Source organism: Panthera pardus, unplaced genomic scaffold, assembly GCF_024362965.1.
Source record: "Panthera pardus isolate Hobbes unplaced genomic scaffold, ASM2436296v1 HiC_scaffold_13, whole genome shotgun sequence".
Taxonomy (NCBI): domain Eukaryota; kingdom Metazoa; phylum Chordata; class Mammalia; order Carnivora; family Felidae; genus Panthera; species Panthera pardus.
The window spans coordinates 65,144,946-65,159,762 of record NW_026526688.1 but is presented as its reverse complement, the minus strand read 5'-3'; the positions used below and the strand labels follow the sequence as shown (position 1 = coordinate 65,159,762).

At 33.4% G+C, this 14,817-nt stretch overlaps 1 protein-coding gene across 1 annotated transcript in view; it reads right to left on the bottom strand.

Annotated features, from left to right (window-relative positions):
• Positions 1 to 243: 243 nt before the first annotated feature.
• The window catches only part of NAF1 (nuclear assembly factor 1 ribonucleoprotein), a 41,774-nt gene continuing 27,200 nt past the window's right edge, over positions 244 to 14,817 (bottom strand). The window contains exons 5-8 of the mRNA XM_019441100.2: positions 11,627 to 11,787; positions 8,177 to 8,228; positions 4,541 to 4,643; positions 244 to 1,111 (exon numbers count right to left, since the gene is read on the bottom strand). Of these exons, the coding sequence (XP_019296645.2) occupies positions 648 to 1,111; positions 4,541 to 4,643; positions 8,177 to 8,228; positions 11,627 to 11,787 (780 nt within the window). The 3' untranslated portion in view covers positions 244 to 647. The remainder of the gene's footprint in view (positions 1,112 to 4,540; positions 4,644 to 8,176; positions 8,229 to 11,626; positions 11,788 to 14,817) is intronic.

The following is a 14,817-nucleotide window of genomic DNA, read 5'->3' as shown; positions in this document are numbered from 1 at the left end:
TTCTGTTCCTTTAATTAAATAGTAAAATCTACTACATAATGCCTCAGTAATGGAAATCTGCATAGATAATGAAAAGTTTGCCTATGCATAATTAATGAATGTTAACTTTAATTATAGTCAGAACTTCTACCAATATTGAAGGCTTTATTTCTCTGTACCTTCACTTACTTGAAAAAAAAAAATTAGAGAACATTAAAAATTACTGGTAAATTGCATTTACAATCAAAATCAATTTGCAAAGCATACATTTGTAAAAATAGTTTATTTTAAAGACTCTCAATAGGATTTCAGCATCTTATTTTCAGATATATCAAGAAGACAATGTGTTCAATATACTTTAACCCATGATGAAAGTTGCTCCAGATCTATTAGACCTATATACACTATTTAATTGAGCAGAAATAGGGAAAGCATGGATTCAAAGTTTTAATTAAATATTACATAATTGGATATCCCCCTCCACAAAAGTGAAATTTTCATAATGATACAATTTCACAAAGGTTACAAATATATATCAAGTCATGACTGAAGGAATCATTTAGTATTTTACAGTGTTAAAAATCTAGCTCCATAATTGCTTTCTTTAAAAAAAAAAAAATCCTTCCCATATAAAAAGTCTACATTTCTCCAGAAATGTATACATTCCCCTAGTAGTAGGATCCAAAGTGAGAAGAATTACTATCTCCAGAAGAAGGAGGTGGAGGCAGCGGGGGAGGGGGTGGGGGGATGGAGTATGGTAAGGGAATTAATGGATGAGGTGCCATGTTTGGTGTGGCCCAACCCAGGTTTACAGATGCAGGCGGTGGAGGTGGTGGGAGTGGTGGCAGAGGAGGAGGGAGTGAAAAATTATGCATGTCAAACACTGGCGGAGGAAAAGGATACTGTGGCATGATAGTATTATCTGGTCTCTGAGGTGGAAATCCTGAAGTCTCCTGAAACACCATCTGTTCTGAGTTATAAAACTGTGGCGATGGAGGCCTGCCATGGCAAGGTCGAGGATATCTACCCCGGGAAAATCCTCGTGTGAATTCTCTGTTGCGATATCCTTTTGAGTGCTCTGAAGCAGAGCTGTGAGCATTCCAATTCTGATGTACTTCTGAAAAGTTTTCACCTATGAGTGAGGAAGAACACATTAAAAACAAAATTAAAATGAATTTTAATACATCAAAAAACACAGTATAAAATTTCAGTAATGCCTTTTCTTTAACTTGCAGGATATCTTATGGTAGCTAAAAAAGCATAAGGCTTAAGGTTATAAACTTTAAATGAATCCACAAGGCCAGAGGATGAGGAAGGGCAATAGATGTTTCATAAGAAACCACGGAGGACACATGGAAGTGGCACACTTCCAAGGCTGAAAGAAAACTCAATGTAGGATTCTATACTAAATGAAAATATCCTGAGGAAAACGGAAACCAAAGACATTCTACAATAAAGAAAAACTAACTTCTCTCCAGCAGACCTACCCTGCCTGACAGAATGACTAAAGCAAGTTTTGTAAACAGAAACAATAAAAAACTTGAAACATGAGAAAGGAGGAAAGAACACAACAAAAATATGAGTAAATACAATAAAGTGTCCTTCTCTGAGTTTTCTAAATTATGTTTGAGGTTGAAGCAAATATTATGAGTTTTTGTGATTCTAATTGTATATATATGAAGTATTTAATGCAAATTATAAACTAGAGAATAATAAAGGGACATAAAGAGGTAGGGTTTCTAAACTGCACACAAACTGGTAAAACAATGACATCAGTAGGTTGTGATAAGTAATGTATGTACAATTTAATACCTACAGCAACCACTGAAAAAGTTATACAAAGAGACACATTCAGAAACAGTACAGACAAATCAAAATGGAATTTAAAAAAAAGTTACAGTACCCACAGGCAGGCAGAAAAAATAAAACAGACAAATGAAATCCAGAGAGAATAAATAGGAAAGGGCAGACTTGAGCCCCAACATATCAAAAATTACATTAAACACGAATGGACTACATACATCAATTAAAACAGATGGAAATGCTTGTTAGAGTGGATTAAAGAACATGAACACAAGTCTATAAGAAACTCACTTCAAAGGATATAGTTAGGTTGAAAGTAAAAGGATAAAGATACATCGAAAGAAAGGAGTAACTACACTAATATCAGAAAAAGTAGGTTTCAGAATAAAGAAAATCACCAGAGAAAGAGGGAGACAAGTGAATTCAACAACATATGTAAAGAATTATACACCACGACCACGTCTGGTTTACTCCAGGGATGCAAAGGCTGGTTCAATATTCTAAAACCAGTGTAATCTACCTCATTAACAGACTAATGACAAAAAATTGTATCATGTTATCAATGCAGAAAAAGTACTGTCAAAATTTAATACTCTTCAGTCATAATTTTTTTAAAGCTACAAAAAATAGGAACAAATGGAAACTTCTCCTTAACTTGATAAAAACAGATGTTGTTCTCGAAAACCCTATACCTAACATTATACTTAATGATGAAAGACAGTGTTTTCTCTTATGATCAAGAACAAGCCACATTTATTCAACAGTGCCAGAGAGCTACTAAGGGAGACCAAAAAACAAAAACAAAAACAGTTTGAAAAACAAAAAAGGAATACTGTCCCTATTTGCAACTGATGTAATTGGCTAAGTAGAAAATCTCAAACAAAAAACTCCTAGAACTACTGAGTTTTGCAAGGTCACAAGACAGAAGCTAAACATACAAATGTTAATTTTATTTCTACATTCTAGCAACAAACACATAGACACTGGCATTAATGATGCAAAACCATTTACAATGAATTGAAAATGAAATACTTAAGTGTATACTAACAAAAAAAAGTACAGGATTTATATTCTAAACACCACAAAATTCTGCTAGAAAAAAACAAGATCTAAATTAATAAAGATATATACATGTTTGTGCAATGGATGACTCAATACATACAGTTAACATATTAATTATCTCCAAACCAATAAACAGGTTTAAAACAATTCCCATCAAAATCCCAGCAAGACTTTTTGTCAATATAGAGATTATTAAAAACGCATATGGAAAAGCAAAGCAACTAGAATAGCTAAAATAACTTGAAAACTGTTAGAAGAAAAAAATAGAGAAAAATCTTTTGGAATATATGTCTGGACAAGAAATCCTCAGACTCCACAAAAGAAAATCAATTATATATTAGGGATTCATCAAAATTAAAAATTTTTGTTCTGCAAATGGCTCTCTTGAGAGGATAAAAATACGAGCTACAGGCTGGAACAAATTATGTACAAGCTCCCATAACTCAAGAGTAAAAAAAGCAGAAATACAGTTACAAAATGGGCAAAAGACATGAACAAATACATCACTGAAGAAGATTTACAGATAGCAAATAAGGACATGGAAAGATGTTCAAAATACTTACCCATTAGGAAAATGCAAGTTAAAAACACAATTAGATTATCACTACACACTTATGAGAATGGCTAAAATAAAAAATGGTGGCAAAACTAAATGCTGGTGAGAATGCAGACAAACTGAGTCACTCATACACTGGTGATGGGAATCCAACTATCATATAATCCAGCAATTGTACTCCTAGACATTTATCCCAGAGAAATGAAAAGTTGTGTTCACACAAATACCTGTACACAAATATATAAAACAACTTTATTCCTATAACCCAAAATTATTAACAACCCAGATGCCTTGCATGACTGTTAAACAACCTGTAGTATATTCATACCATGGAATACTACTTTGAAATGAAAAGAAACAAATTTGACAAATAAAACAATCTGGATGAATCTCTGGGAAAGCTAAGTGACAAAAACCAATCCCTAAAGGTAACATATTGTATGGCTCCGTTTATATAACCATTCTTGACATGACAAAATATATTACAGAAATGCAGAAAAGATAAGTGATTGCCAAGAGTTAAGAAGGTGGGAGGGAGGGAAGTGGGAGTGACTATAAAAAAGGCAACATGAGGGGTGGTGGAAATATTCTGAATCTTGATTGTACCAATGTCAATATCCTGGAGGTTGTGATATTGTACTGTATAGTTTTACAAGATGTTACCATGTCAGGAAACTGGGTAACAGGCATGCCAGAAATCTCTATTATTTCTTCCCACTGCATGTAAACCTATAAAAAGTTTAGTTTTAAAAAAGGGAAAAGGAAACAGGAAAGGTATAATGAAAGGAAATGCATGTTAAAAAATAAAATACCTTGATTTAGATATTAAGTACTATATTATTTAATTCTAAACATGAAAGCAGAGGTTACTTAAGAAAAAAATGCCTATACGCACAACTGACTCACAAGCTTTTATCTATCCCTAGAAGCCACTTTTACGTCCTTACGCTTAAAAAACTAAGGTTGAATACTCCTCATGGCTCTCTTCCATCACATTTCACGCCATGTAATGCCTCCAATGTTAGATGGATGCCAGGAGGTAAAAAGAGAATTCAGAGGTTTCTTTCAGTTTTATTAGTAATGAACTTAACATAAACGTAAATGAAGATTAAAAAATCACTGTATATTGCATTTACTCACTTGATTCATTAGACTCAGACTTGAATTTTTTCCGGCCTTGAATCTGAGATTTTTTCCTCTGTTTGGCTTCTTTTTCCTTTTCATCATCACTGAAATCTAAGGCCTTGCAGAGGAAAATATATAGATTATGTCACATGGATTTACCAATTCATTGGTACATACTTGGAAGTGAGAAAAAGCCTATTATTTAACACTGACCCCAAATAATAAAAGAATGTTACTCTTTTTGATAATATTTTCTAGCAATATCTGAATTAACTCTTAATTAACACAGGCCAGAGTACTCAAGGCTTTTTATCTTTTAATTTCTAGAAAGTTTCACATAGGTAACTTCTTTTCTCCCAGATTGGTAACTTTAAAATGCCAATCTTTAACAACTTTCAGATACAGATATTCCTTAGCTAGAAGACTGACCTCAAGTTTAAGAGTCAATATTCATCATAATGCCAGGTACCAAACAATGCTAAAGGGAAGGAATAGTTAGGAATAAGCAAATTACATAAATTATCAGATCTAATATAAAAAATATTCAAAAACTTATATATACCCATTATATGCCAGGTACTGTTCTAAACACTTTACAGGTATCAATAATCTTAGTTAATAATTATCTTTTAATAATATAATGTCAGGTATATTAAGGGTTGTAAATAAATAATAAGGCACAATATGGGCAGAAAAATCACTGCGGATGCTATTTAGATTGGACTGCAGGGAAAGGCTTATTAGATAAGCAGTTACATGATGATCCGACTTCCAAGAGGAAATCATTTTAAATTACAAATGGGAAGAGTCAGTCTTACTTACAAGAGTAAGTAAGAATTGAGATTCACTGTTCTAGCCCAAATACCAAAGCTTAAAAGCTATATATATTATGACTTCTTAGAATAATTTTATTATTCTATTAATATCAAAAAACAGATATGTTTTACTTACACAGGTTCACTGTGTATGCATGTATATACATTAAGAGAAATAAAATGTATATGAAAGTTTTTTATGAGACTTTCAGTATAGCCTTGCTGAAATATATTCTAGATCAAATTTTCCAAGAACCAAGAGTCCATCTACCTCAGAATCTATAATCAAATTCAAAAATATCAACGTTAGTACCTTCAAATACATGACATTTTACTGCTGATCTCAAAGTGCTAAGATTTTTAAGCTCCTGTTAAATCTGCTATCTGCCAAACGCTAGGAAACTATTGAGATCAGATGGAAAACACTGTTTTCCCTGAAGCTGTTCAAATGAGATTAAAAAGCCAATGAACAAGTGCTATGACTCAGTGCTATGGGAGTATAGGACTGAAGAAAGGAAAAAAAAAAGGGCAAGGGAGATGTTTGTTATGAAACTCAAGATAAATCTCTAATGAATTAGCAGTGAAAATAAAGGAAAGAGAAATTTCAAGGAGAATATGTGAGAATATGTGCAAAGGCATGGTATATTTGAGACATGAAATTGGTTCTGTAAGGCAAAGTGAAAGCTGCTTATATAGAGAAATCAGATGATGAAACTGGAGAATAAAGAACCTTATGAGCCAGTCATTGGGCATGTCCTAAGAGCAGGAGGCCGGTATTAAAGGATTTTAATTGGCATTGGTTTATTTTAGAGAGTGCTTTAGGTAATAATTTTGCTATCATCTCCTAAGGTCAGAAAAAAATTCACTGTTTCTTGTATACACATTAATTGAAATTTATACTCATATACCTTACTTCAACTACAAACTACATATTCACGTATCAGAAATGAATATGGAAATGAAGTACATTCCTTATACATAATCTATGATTAATGTCAGGCAATAATTCTATACTACAAAATTTCATCATAATAAACTTTAAATCTCAAGAAGTTTTCTCTTATTACAGAAATAAGGGACGGTCAACTACTTCAAACAACAACAACACAAAAAAACCCCAAAAAATCCCATGAAGTACGCTGGGTTTTCATTTTAAAATTAACCTGATCATGCCAATTTTATAAACAGTTAACATTACCATAATTAGTAAGTTCAAAGCTTAGGTCTAAAACAACAGGGATGTATTAGAATATTTGGATTTCACAAGAAATATGTTTAAGACCTTTGTGAATTTTCTAATACTTTTTTTTTTTTAACGTTTATTTATTTTTGACACAGAGAGAGACAGAGCATGAACGGGGGAGGGGCAGAGAGAGAGGGAGACACAGAATCTGAAGCAGGCTCCAGGCTCTGAGCTATCAGTCCAGAGCCCGACACGGGGCTCAAACTCACGGACCGCGAGATCGTGACCTGAGTTGAAGTCGGACGCTTAACCGACTGAGCCACCCAGGCACCCCTTAAATACTTTAAAAACATACAATTTCAGTATGAAGATACCCTAAAAATAACTAAGAACACTAAGTGAACCTCAGAGCCTTAACAGAAATCACATGTATACCTAACATAAATTAGAAAACATAATCCCATGGTAATGTGGAATTAAATTAGGATCACTCACTGGTTAAATGACTCTCTAAGGCAGTATTACCTGATTCATGCCTCAGCAAAATTAGAAACTAGCATGATTCTTCACCACTGCTTAAAAACATCTAAAATGAACAAAGTTAAATCTACAAATACCAAGAATTTATAATACTGAGAAACTTCATCAGAATTAGTACATTTAAAAATTCTCATTTATAATATTCTTTCTTTACTTTGTATAAATTCATGCTATTTTCAAGAAGATATATACTCATTGCTGCAATTTTTGTATTTTAATAACTTAAAAAAAAGAAAATTTGCCTAACGATCTCCATGGAAAGTTAAATAATCATTACTCCTGACTATTCCACATCTCTAGAAAAACTGTCAAGCTACTTTGAGACATAAAACTAATTTGGCTGACATGAATTCAAGAAAGAAAATCAAGAGTTCTCTTTTTTAGGGAGGTAATTCTAAAAAAATGAAGAGGGAGGCAGATTCTAAGCAATTTTTTTTAAGTTTATTTATTTATTTTGAGAGAGAGATGGAGAGAGAGAGACTGACCATGAGTAGGGGAGGGACAGAGAGGGGGAAAGAATCCCAAGCAGGCTCCTCACTGGACAGGGTTCAAACCCATGAACCGTGAGATCATGACCTGAGCCAAAACCAAGAGTCGGATGCTTAACCGACTGAGCCACCCAGGTGCCCTGATTCTAATCATTTTGTACCTCCAAAAGTAAGGCAGCTTATTAAAATGCACCATTAATAAATGTCTTCATGCCCCCATGGTTAATTTACTAAATTAAAGAATAAAATTGTTTTCAATGATGACAATTCTTCCTTTACCAGCTCTCCACAAAACTGATTAAAAACATAGTAAATTAGGAGGAAACTGATAAACTGATAAATATTAAAATATGGCTGAAAATATTTTTTTCCCAGAAATTTTTTAAAAAAATATTTTCCCCCCAATTGTTTTTTAATATTTTTTTTCCTAAAATGATTGATCAAAAACTCTCATTGAGGGGTATAACAGTCACCTGGGAGATGGAAACATTACATAGGTAGGCCCAAGGACAGCAGTGTGACTGCCAAGCAGCATTAAAGGACCTCGTTAAGGTCAGGTATTACACTTTATAAAATCAAGTCCTATATAATCCCTAAAATATTGTGTAAAGAGACTTATAGTTACTTCTGGTGGTGGTTCCTGATCATTCTTCCATGACGCATCTGATCCCCTATCCCTAGAAAGAGAAAATAAAAAGTCAAAAGAAAACAAGAAGTACTTAAGATTCTGCTAAGTGTTTATTAGTTAATAGTATAGAAAATAATGAAGTAGAAGACATGAGCTCAAACCTTAATTCTGCAATATATGTGAAAATAAGAGCAAAAAATAAAAGGACCAAGTGTATATTCTTCCCTTGTTTCAGAAGATGCGGAAAGCTAATAAGGAAAACACAAGAACTGGACACACATAAATATTAGAACCAGGGAACCAGAATAAGAAGCCAAGGCTGTGCGTGGTGTGCAGAGGAAAGTGGTTTTGCAGTTCATAAGCATCTCCAGAGGCAATGACTTTGATGATACCTGAGCTCAGTTCATAAAGTTCACTTCAACAAATGCTTATTCTACACCAACTATAGGTCAGACACAGTTCCAGTGTCAAGGATACAAAAATGACCAGGAGGCATTCTCTTATTTAAGATTTTACAGGTATAATGGTAGAGATAACAACATGATATCTTCCTGTATTTACCTGAGGGCTATCAATAATACTTCATGAGTAACCAAACCTTACTCCAACAGTGCTTCTCAAAAGAGAAGGCAGAAACAAGCTCTCATTTGGTAAGGAGAATTTTGAAGAGTCTGAAGGACAGTATAATCACAAGCATGAACTATTTTTAGTGGACAGTTTTATACTCTACAACCAACAGAAGTACATATATTATTAAGTAGGACTAGGATTTCTGAAAGCTCATCTTTATCTTTTTAATCTTTTTGATTTCTTAAGTTTGACAATATCTTGTTACTCAATTACATTAAAGTATTACAAAACTTTAGGAGATGTCCTCACTGCTTTAAATTAAATCTCAGAAATAAATGAGGTTCTCAGTTATTAATTCATTAAAATCATTAATATATTAATCTACAATCCATAAAAATAAATGTACAGATGTCAACGGGCTAGCAGAATATGAAAATCATGAAGTCTGCTCTTTTGGTTCAAAACTTTGACCCTGTATATGAGGGCACTATCAGTGATTTTTGTATTTACAAAAAAGCTATTACTCAATAATTATTAGCTTACACCTATGCAGTTAACACAGCTCCAGTCCCCTTGTAACATATATGCCATCTCATGGCCTGGGGTGCCCTTAGCAAGAAGCTTAAAGACATAAACGGAGAAAGTTCCCCATTAGTATATTTACCACAGAAAATCAAAATCTACTGAAGAAGAGATCAAGCAACATTTCAAAAAGCACTTTTAACAAGAAAGTAAGCTCATGGGAAGCCAAAATTAAAATAGCCTTACTAGAGGTAGATAAACTAGAGAGGAGCTGAACTTCTCTACCTCAAAGGCAAGTACTCAACAGAGTTCCCATGCAGACATCAAAATACAGTCTAAAACAGAATAATCTTTGTCAGGTGGGGCTTCTGCAGGGTGGGCCTAATTTCCCAATTCTTTAGTTTATTTTTTCTTTCCAGGACAAAATTCTTATTCTTGCAAATCAAGAACAAAAACTTCTTCTACTATTTAAAATCTACTCAGTAAATGTCTTCAGGAAATCTTTTTAAGTGTATCTGTTTTAAGCTAAAATATTTTATTTGTTAAAAGTTAAAATTATGGCTGAAGCACCTGGGTGGCTCAGTCGGTCAAGCGTCCGACTTTGGCTCAGGTCATGATCTCACAGCTCACAGGTTGGAGCCCTGTGTCAGGTTCTGTGCTGACAGTCTGAAGCCTAGAGCCTGCTTCGGATTCTGTGTGTGTGTGTCTCTCTCTGCTCCTCCCACCGCTCATGCTGTCTTTCTCTCAAAAATAAATTTTAAAAAAAAAGCATTAAAAGAAATTTTTTAAAGTTAAAATGATGCCATAACTACAGCAACATCCTAATATTTAAAGCAGAATGAAATACTATTTTAAGACATGATTTTATTTTTAATGTTTTAATTTTTTATTTTACTTTAGAGAGAGAGCATGAGTGGGGGAGACAGAGGAAGTGAGGGAGACAGAATCTCAAGCAGACTCCACACTCAGCTCGCAAAGTGACACAGGAGGCTGGATCACACCACTTTGGGATCACAACCCAAGATCCCAAAATCCAAGAGTCAGAATGCTCAACCTATTGAGCCACCCAAGCGCCCCTTAAGGAATGATTTTAAAACATGACTTTACTGTCTATTTAATTCACCTTTCTTTTTAGCAGTTATTTAGAAAAATCAACCTCACCAACTTAGGCAAAATGTTTCCCTCAGATAATTGTGTAGATTCCTAAACACGAGCTTAATGAATTATCAGGAACAAAATTTTCATCTCTAAAATGATAAATGAATTCAGAGACTTCATTTACTATGTAAATACTTAAGAGATTTTTCGCCATGCCATCAGGACTAGCTAGTACTTTTGCTGTAGCTCCAGGGCTACTCACTGACTGAAGTTCCTGTATGTTCTGCAAAAACCGCACTCCTAATGCTTCAACTATACTTCAAGTTTCCCATCAAAAGAGAGCTAGACCTAAAAGGGACTTGTGTGTCAAACTAAATGCAAAGTATTTTTGGATTTAGGATCCCCTCTCCTCCCCCAATCTTTTGAAGTGTTTCTTCCACTCCTAATTTTATAATATTTTTAAATGGTTTATATTCATTTCATTGTTCCAAAGCATTCAACTTTTTTTTCCCCAAAAAAGCTATTCTACTTGAACTATATGCCACTGATTTAATATAAAAATTAAATTATATAATTATAATAACAAGGTCAACTAAAAACAGCTCTACAGCTAACACCTGGCAACACAATTAACACATGGAAATGCAAAATTAATGAGTACCATAAACATGCAGAAATATTACTTCCATATGCCATAGGCATCATTTAGCATCTTATAAAAGGGAGAGCAGTAGTTTGTTGGTTAAATCAACCGTTTATCAACTTGATACATAACTTTTCAGGGACATATTTTAGTTGTCTCTTCTAGACACAAGTTATAAGCAACTTGAAATGTACTCATTTTGTTTTTTTTCTTGAGAATTACAAAGTTTTATTAGTTAAGCCTATAATGTAATCCAAACTAAATAATTTTATTTAAAATGGAAAAGAATTCTTTTTGGGTGGTAATACTAATACTGAAATAGCATGTATGTTAGAAAAGTATATAATGGAAAAAATATGAATTAGAATTCAGAAACTTTATACGGTCCAAATGTATTCCTACTAGCTGACTATGTCTTTTTCGGTTAAAGATATAAATCATCTCTACCTGCAAAGTCTGATAACAAATTGTACCTTTCAAAGATGTTATTAGGAAAATAAATGAGCTGTTTGGAAGACAGATATTTAACAATAATGAATGACCTTCACTGAAAATTATTCCTAAAATATAAACACCAGATAGGCAGACAACTAACATGTCAATAACATACTTACTGTTTAAGTTTTTCTGTGAATATGTATTGGGTGAAGTCTTTCATTGATGGAGCAAAATACATAGTATCTTTTATTTTAATATCTTTACTCTCAATGTGCTCTGAAGAATTAAAACGTAACACATAAAATGGATGTGCAACAGGTCCAAATATCTCAAATATCTATAAAATAGAAAAAACATAAATACCTCCTTTAATATGTAAAAAAGTAATTCAAACAGTAATATTTTTTAAAAACTGGTAATTGTTATAATAAGGTAATTCTCTCATGTCAGAACAATAAAACTGTATTTCTATTTAAGTCATTTTTGCATAATCAGTCTTCATATTTTGATTATAAATGCATCAATTCAATCCAGATTTCCTTTTTATGAATTTAAAACAAGTGTAACAAGTTTGTACCTTATTAAATTCAAATCATTTTGGTGGTATACCAATTAGATATAAATTATCATTTTTTTATTATTCCTCATTTAAGTTGTAAAGTATGAAGAAAAGAATTACAATGGATAACTTCTGAGAAATAAAATGCTGTGTCACTTGGACTCTTATAACACGAAACTTAAAAGCTAGCTTCTGCTTTAATGGGTATTCAATCATTTCTGCTGTTCCCATATGGTAGTTAACATTTTCATAAAATTAAACCACAACTGTTTCTAATTTAAAACTTAGAAAAGTAGATTTGAACTTGAAGTTGCTTATTTTTCAAAAACCAAAGAAGCTATACAGCCTTTAACTTTTATGTGAAGCAAGGACTTTCAGTACAGACATACTGTATTTCCGAAAATGTTTTAAGAATGATAAAACAAAGCCTCTTGTTTTCAAGCTCTTCTCAAAAGAAATACCTAAATTTTTAAAAATAATGTTTCTGGTAATAAATGTATGTATGTTATAGAAACTGGACATGACCAATATCAGTGTAGACTTCTATAGTCTTTTTTTCTATTAATAAATTTTTCCTTTTGAGACCACACTGTAGTTTTGTATACTACTCCCTTTTAAAACCAAAGGTTGCATTAAGTTTTTCCATGTTCTTCGTAAGTATATCTTGGTAGCTATAGCACACTCCTTTATAGATCTGGCACAATATATTTAACTTGTCTCCCAGGACATTTAGGAAGCTTTCAATTTGCTCAATATGATGAATAATGCCATGATGAGTATCTTTTTATGTAAATTTACATAGTTCAGGTTTCCTGAAAATTCATTGGTAAGGGGCAGAATTATTGGAGCCAAGAGTATGATTACTATTAAAACTCTGGATGTAAATTACAACTTTTGGGGCACCCCTGGGTGGCTGAGTCAGTTAAGCGTCTGACTCTAGATTTTGAGTCATGATCTCAGGAACCTTGAGATCAAGCTCCGAATCAGCGCTAACCGTGCAGAGCCTGCGTGGGATTCTCTTTCTCCTCTCTCTCTCTACCCCTTCCCCACCGTGCTCTTGCACTCTCTCAAAATAAATAAATAAACTTAAAAAAAATTACCAAATAACTTTCCAAATAGCTTTGATCATTTTAAACCAACTGCACTGAAAGTATGTTTTAGTACCTTCTCAGTTCTTGATTTTTGATAGTAAATATTCTCATTTTATTCTCTTCAGTATACCATTCAAGGTTTTATTAAATTTTCAGTTAGGCATAAAACAGGCAGGGTACCAATATTCTGAAGACGTGATTACCCTAAAAACAACTAGTAGTATTCAATACAAGTGGCAACATATTCTGAAATAACACTAATAGCATAAAAAATTTATCTTTTTTTAATTTTAAAAGAAAATAGCAAATTTGCTTTGAAAGGATCTAGATACAAAGAGCAGACCTCTTCCAACCAGAACCACAAAGGACAGAAGGGATATCCTAGAGCATGACTCTTACTGGTTTACATTACATAAAGTAACAGATTGTCTTGTCACTTTTTTAAAAGCCTTAACAATTATTGGGGCAGCTGGGTGGCTCAGTCAGTCGAGCATCTGACTTCAGCTCAGGTCTTGATCTCACGGTTCGTGAGTCCAAGCCCCACATCGGGGTCTCTGCTGTCAGCCTGCAGAGCCTGCTTCAGATCCTCTGTTCCCCTCTCTCTGCCCCTCTCCCGTTTGTGCTCTCCCCAAAATAAGTAAATATTTAAAAAAAAAAAAATTTAAGTCTTAATTCTTTTTTAACTTTGATAAATATAGACAAATCTCATTCTTCAAAGTTTGGACAGGGATAAAATAAGTTTTTGAAAAATTTCCTATAAAAGTATAATAATCATTGTTTGCAACCTGGTACATAAAACTGTTTCCCAAGGAATGGTTCCCTGGATAAATAATTCCATATCCTGAGAAATGATTTCACTAGAGCAATGCCTTAATAGCCTCAGGTTTATATACAGACTAGTTTGAACTAACATTCAAAATTCTTGGATAAAAATCAAAGCATGCTTAGTTCACTATTGTTAAGATCTTAAGTGTTGATCAGCTGTATCTATGAGAAAATCACTATAAAGTTTTAAGTACAATAACACCACATACATACAACAGGTGACAGGAAGCTCCATTAGTGAATCCATATATGGCTTACACCAAAACTGAGAAGTATTTATGCTACTAACTTGAATAGCCACAGGAACACTTAACTGAGTTCACATAAGCAATTTAGCTAACCCAGAGTTATAGAAAAAAAAAAGCGGGGGGGGGATTTGACAATATTTTAAACTACTATCAGCTTCAAAGTATAGATTTTAGACTGGCTAATACTTGAAAGCTAAACTGTGAAGAACGACTTCAGACAAAGTAGGGCTCAGGCCAGCCCCACTTCACCTCACAGTTTTACCCCTACTCAGTCTTCAGACCTGCCCTTGAGGATTCTGCAAGAAATCCTGACTACAGATGCAAGGAAAGAATGGCTGAGACAACAGTGTGAGAAACAAAACTTAGGATAATGATGTCTAAGATATTTACTTTAAGGAAGGCAAAAAGCTTTCTTTATACTCTAAATAGTACATATTCCACAGAAATACTCACAAAAATCTAATCCAACTAATGTTTTATACTTGCCCTGTCATTTGAGAGGTAGTCTTCAGTGTCCTTCCACTTGGCTCTAGAATATACTTACCATCTCTTACTTAAAAGCAGTATCTTTCTGCTAAAAGACCTCAAAGGATTCCTGTCACACACAGAGGTCACAAACACACACCACTACACCACATTACACA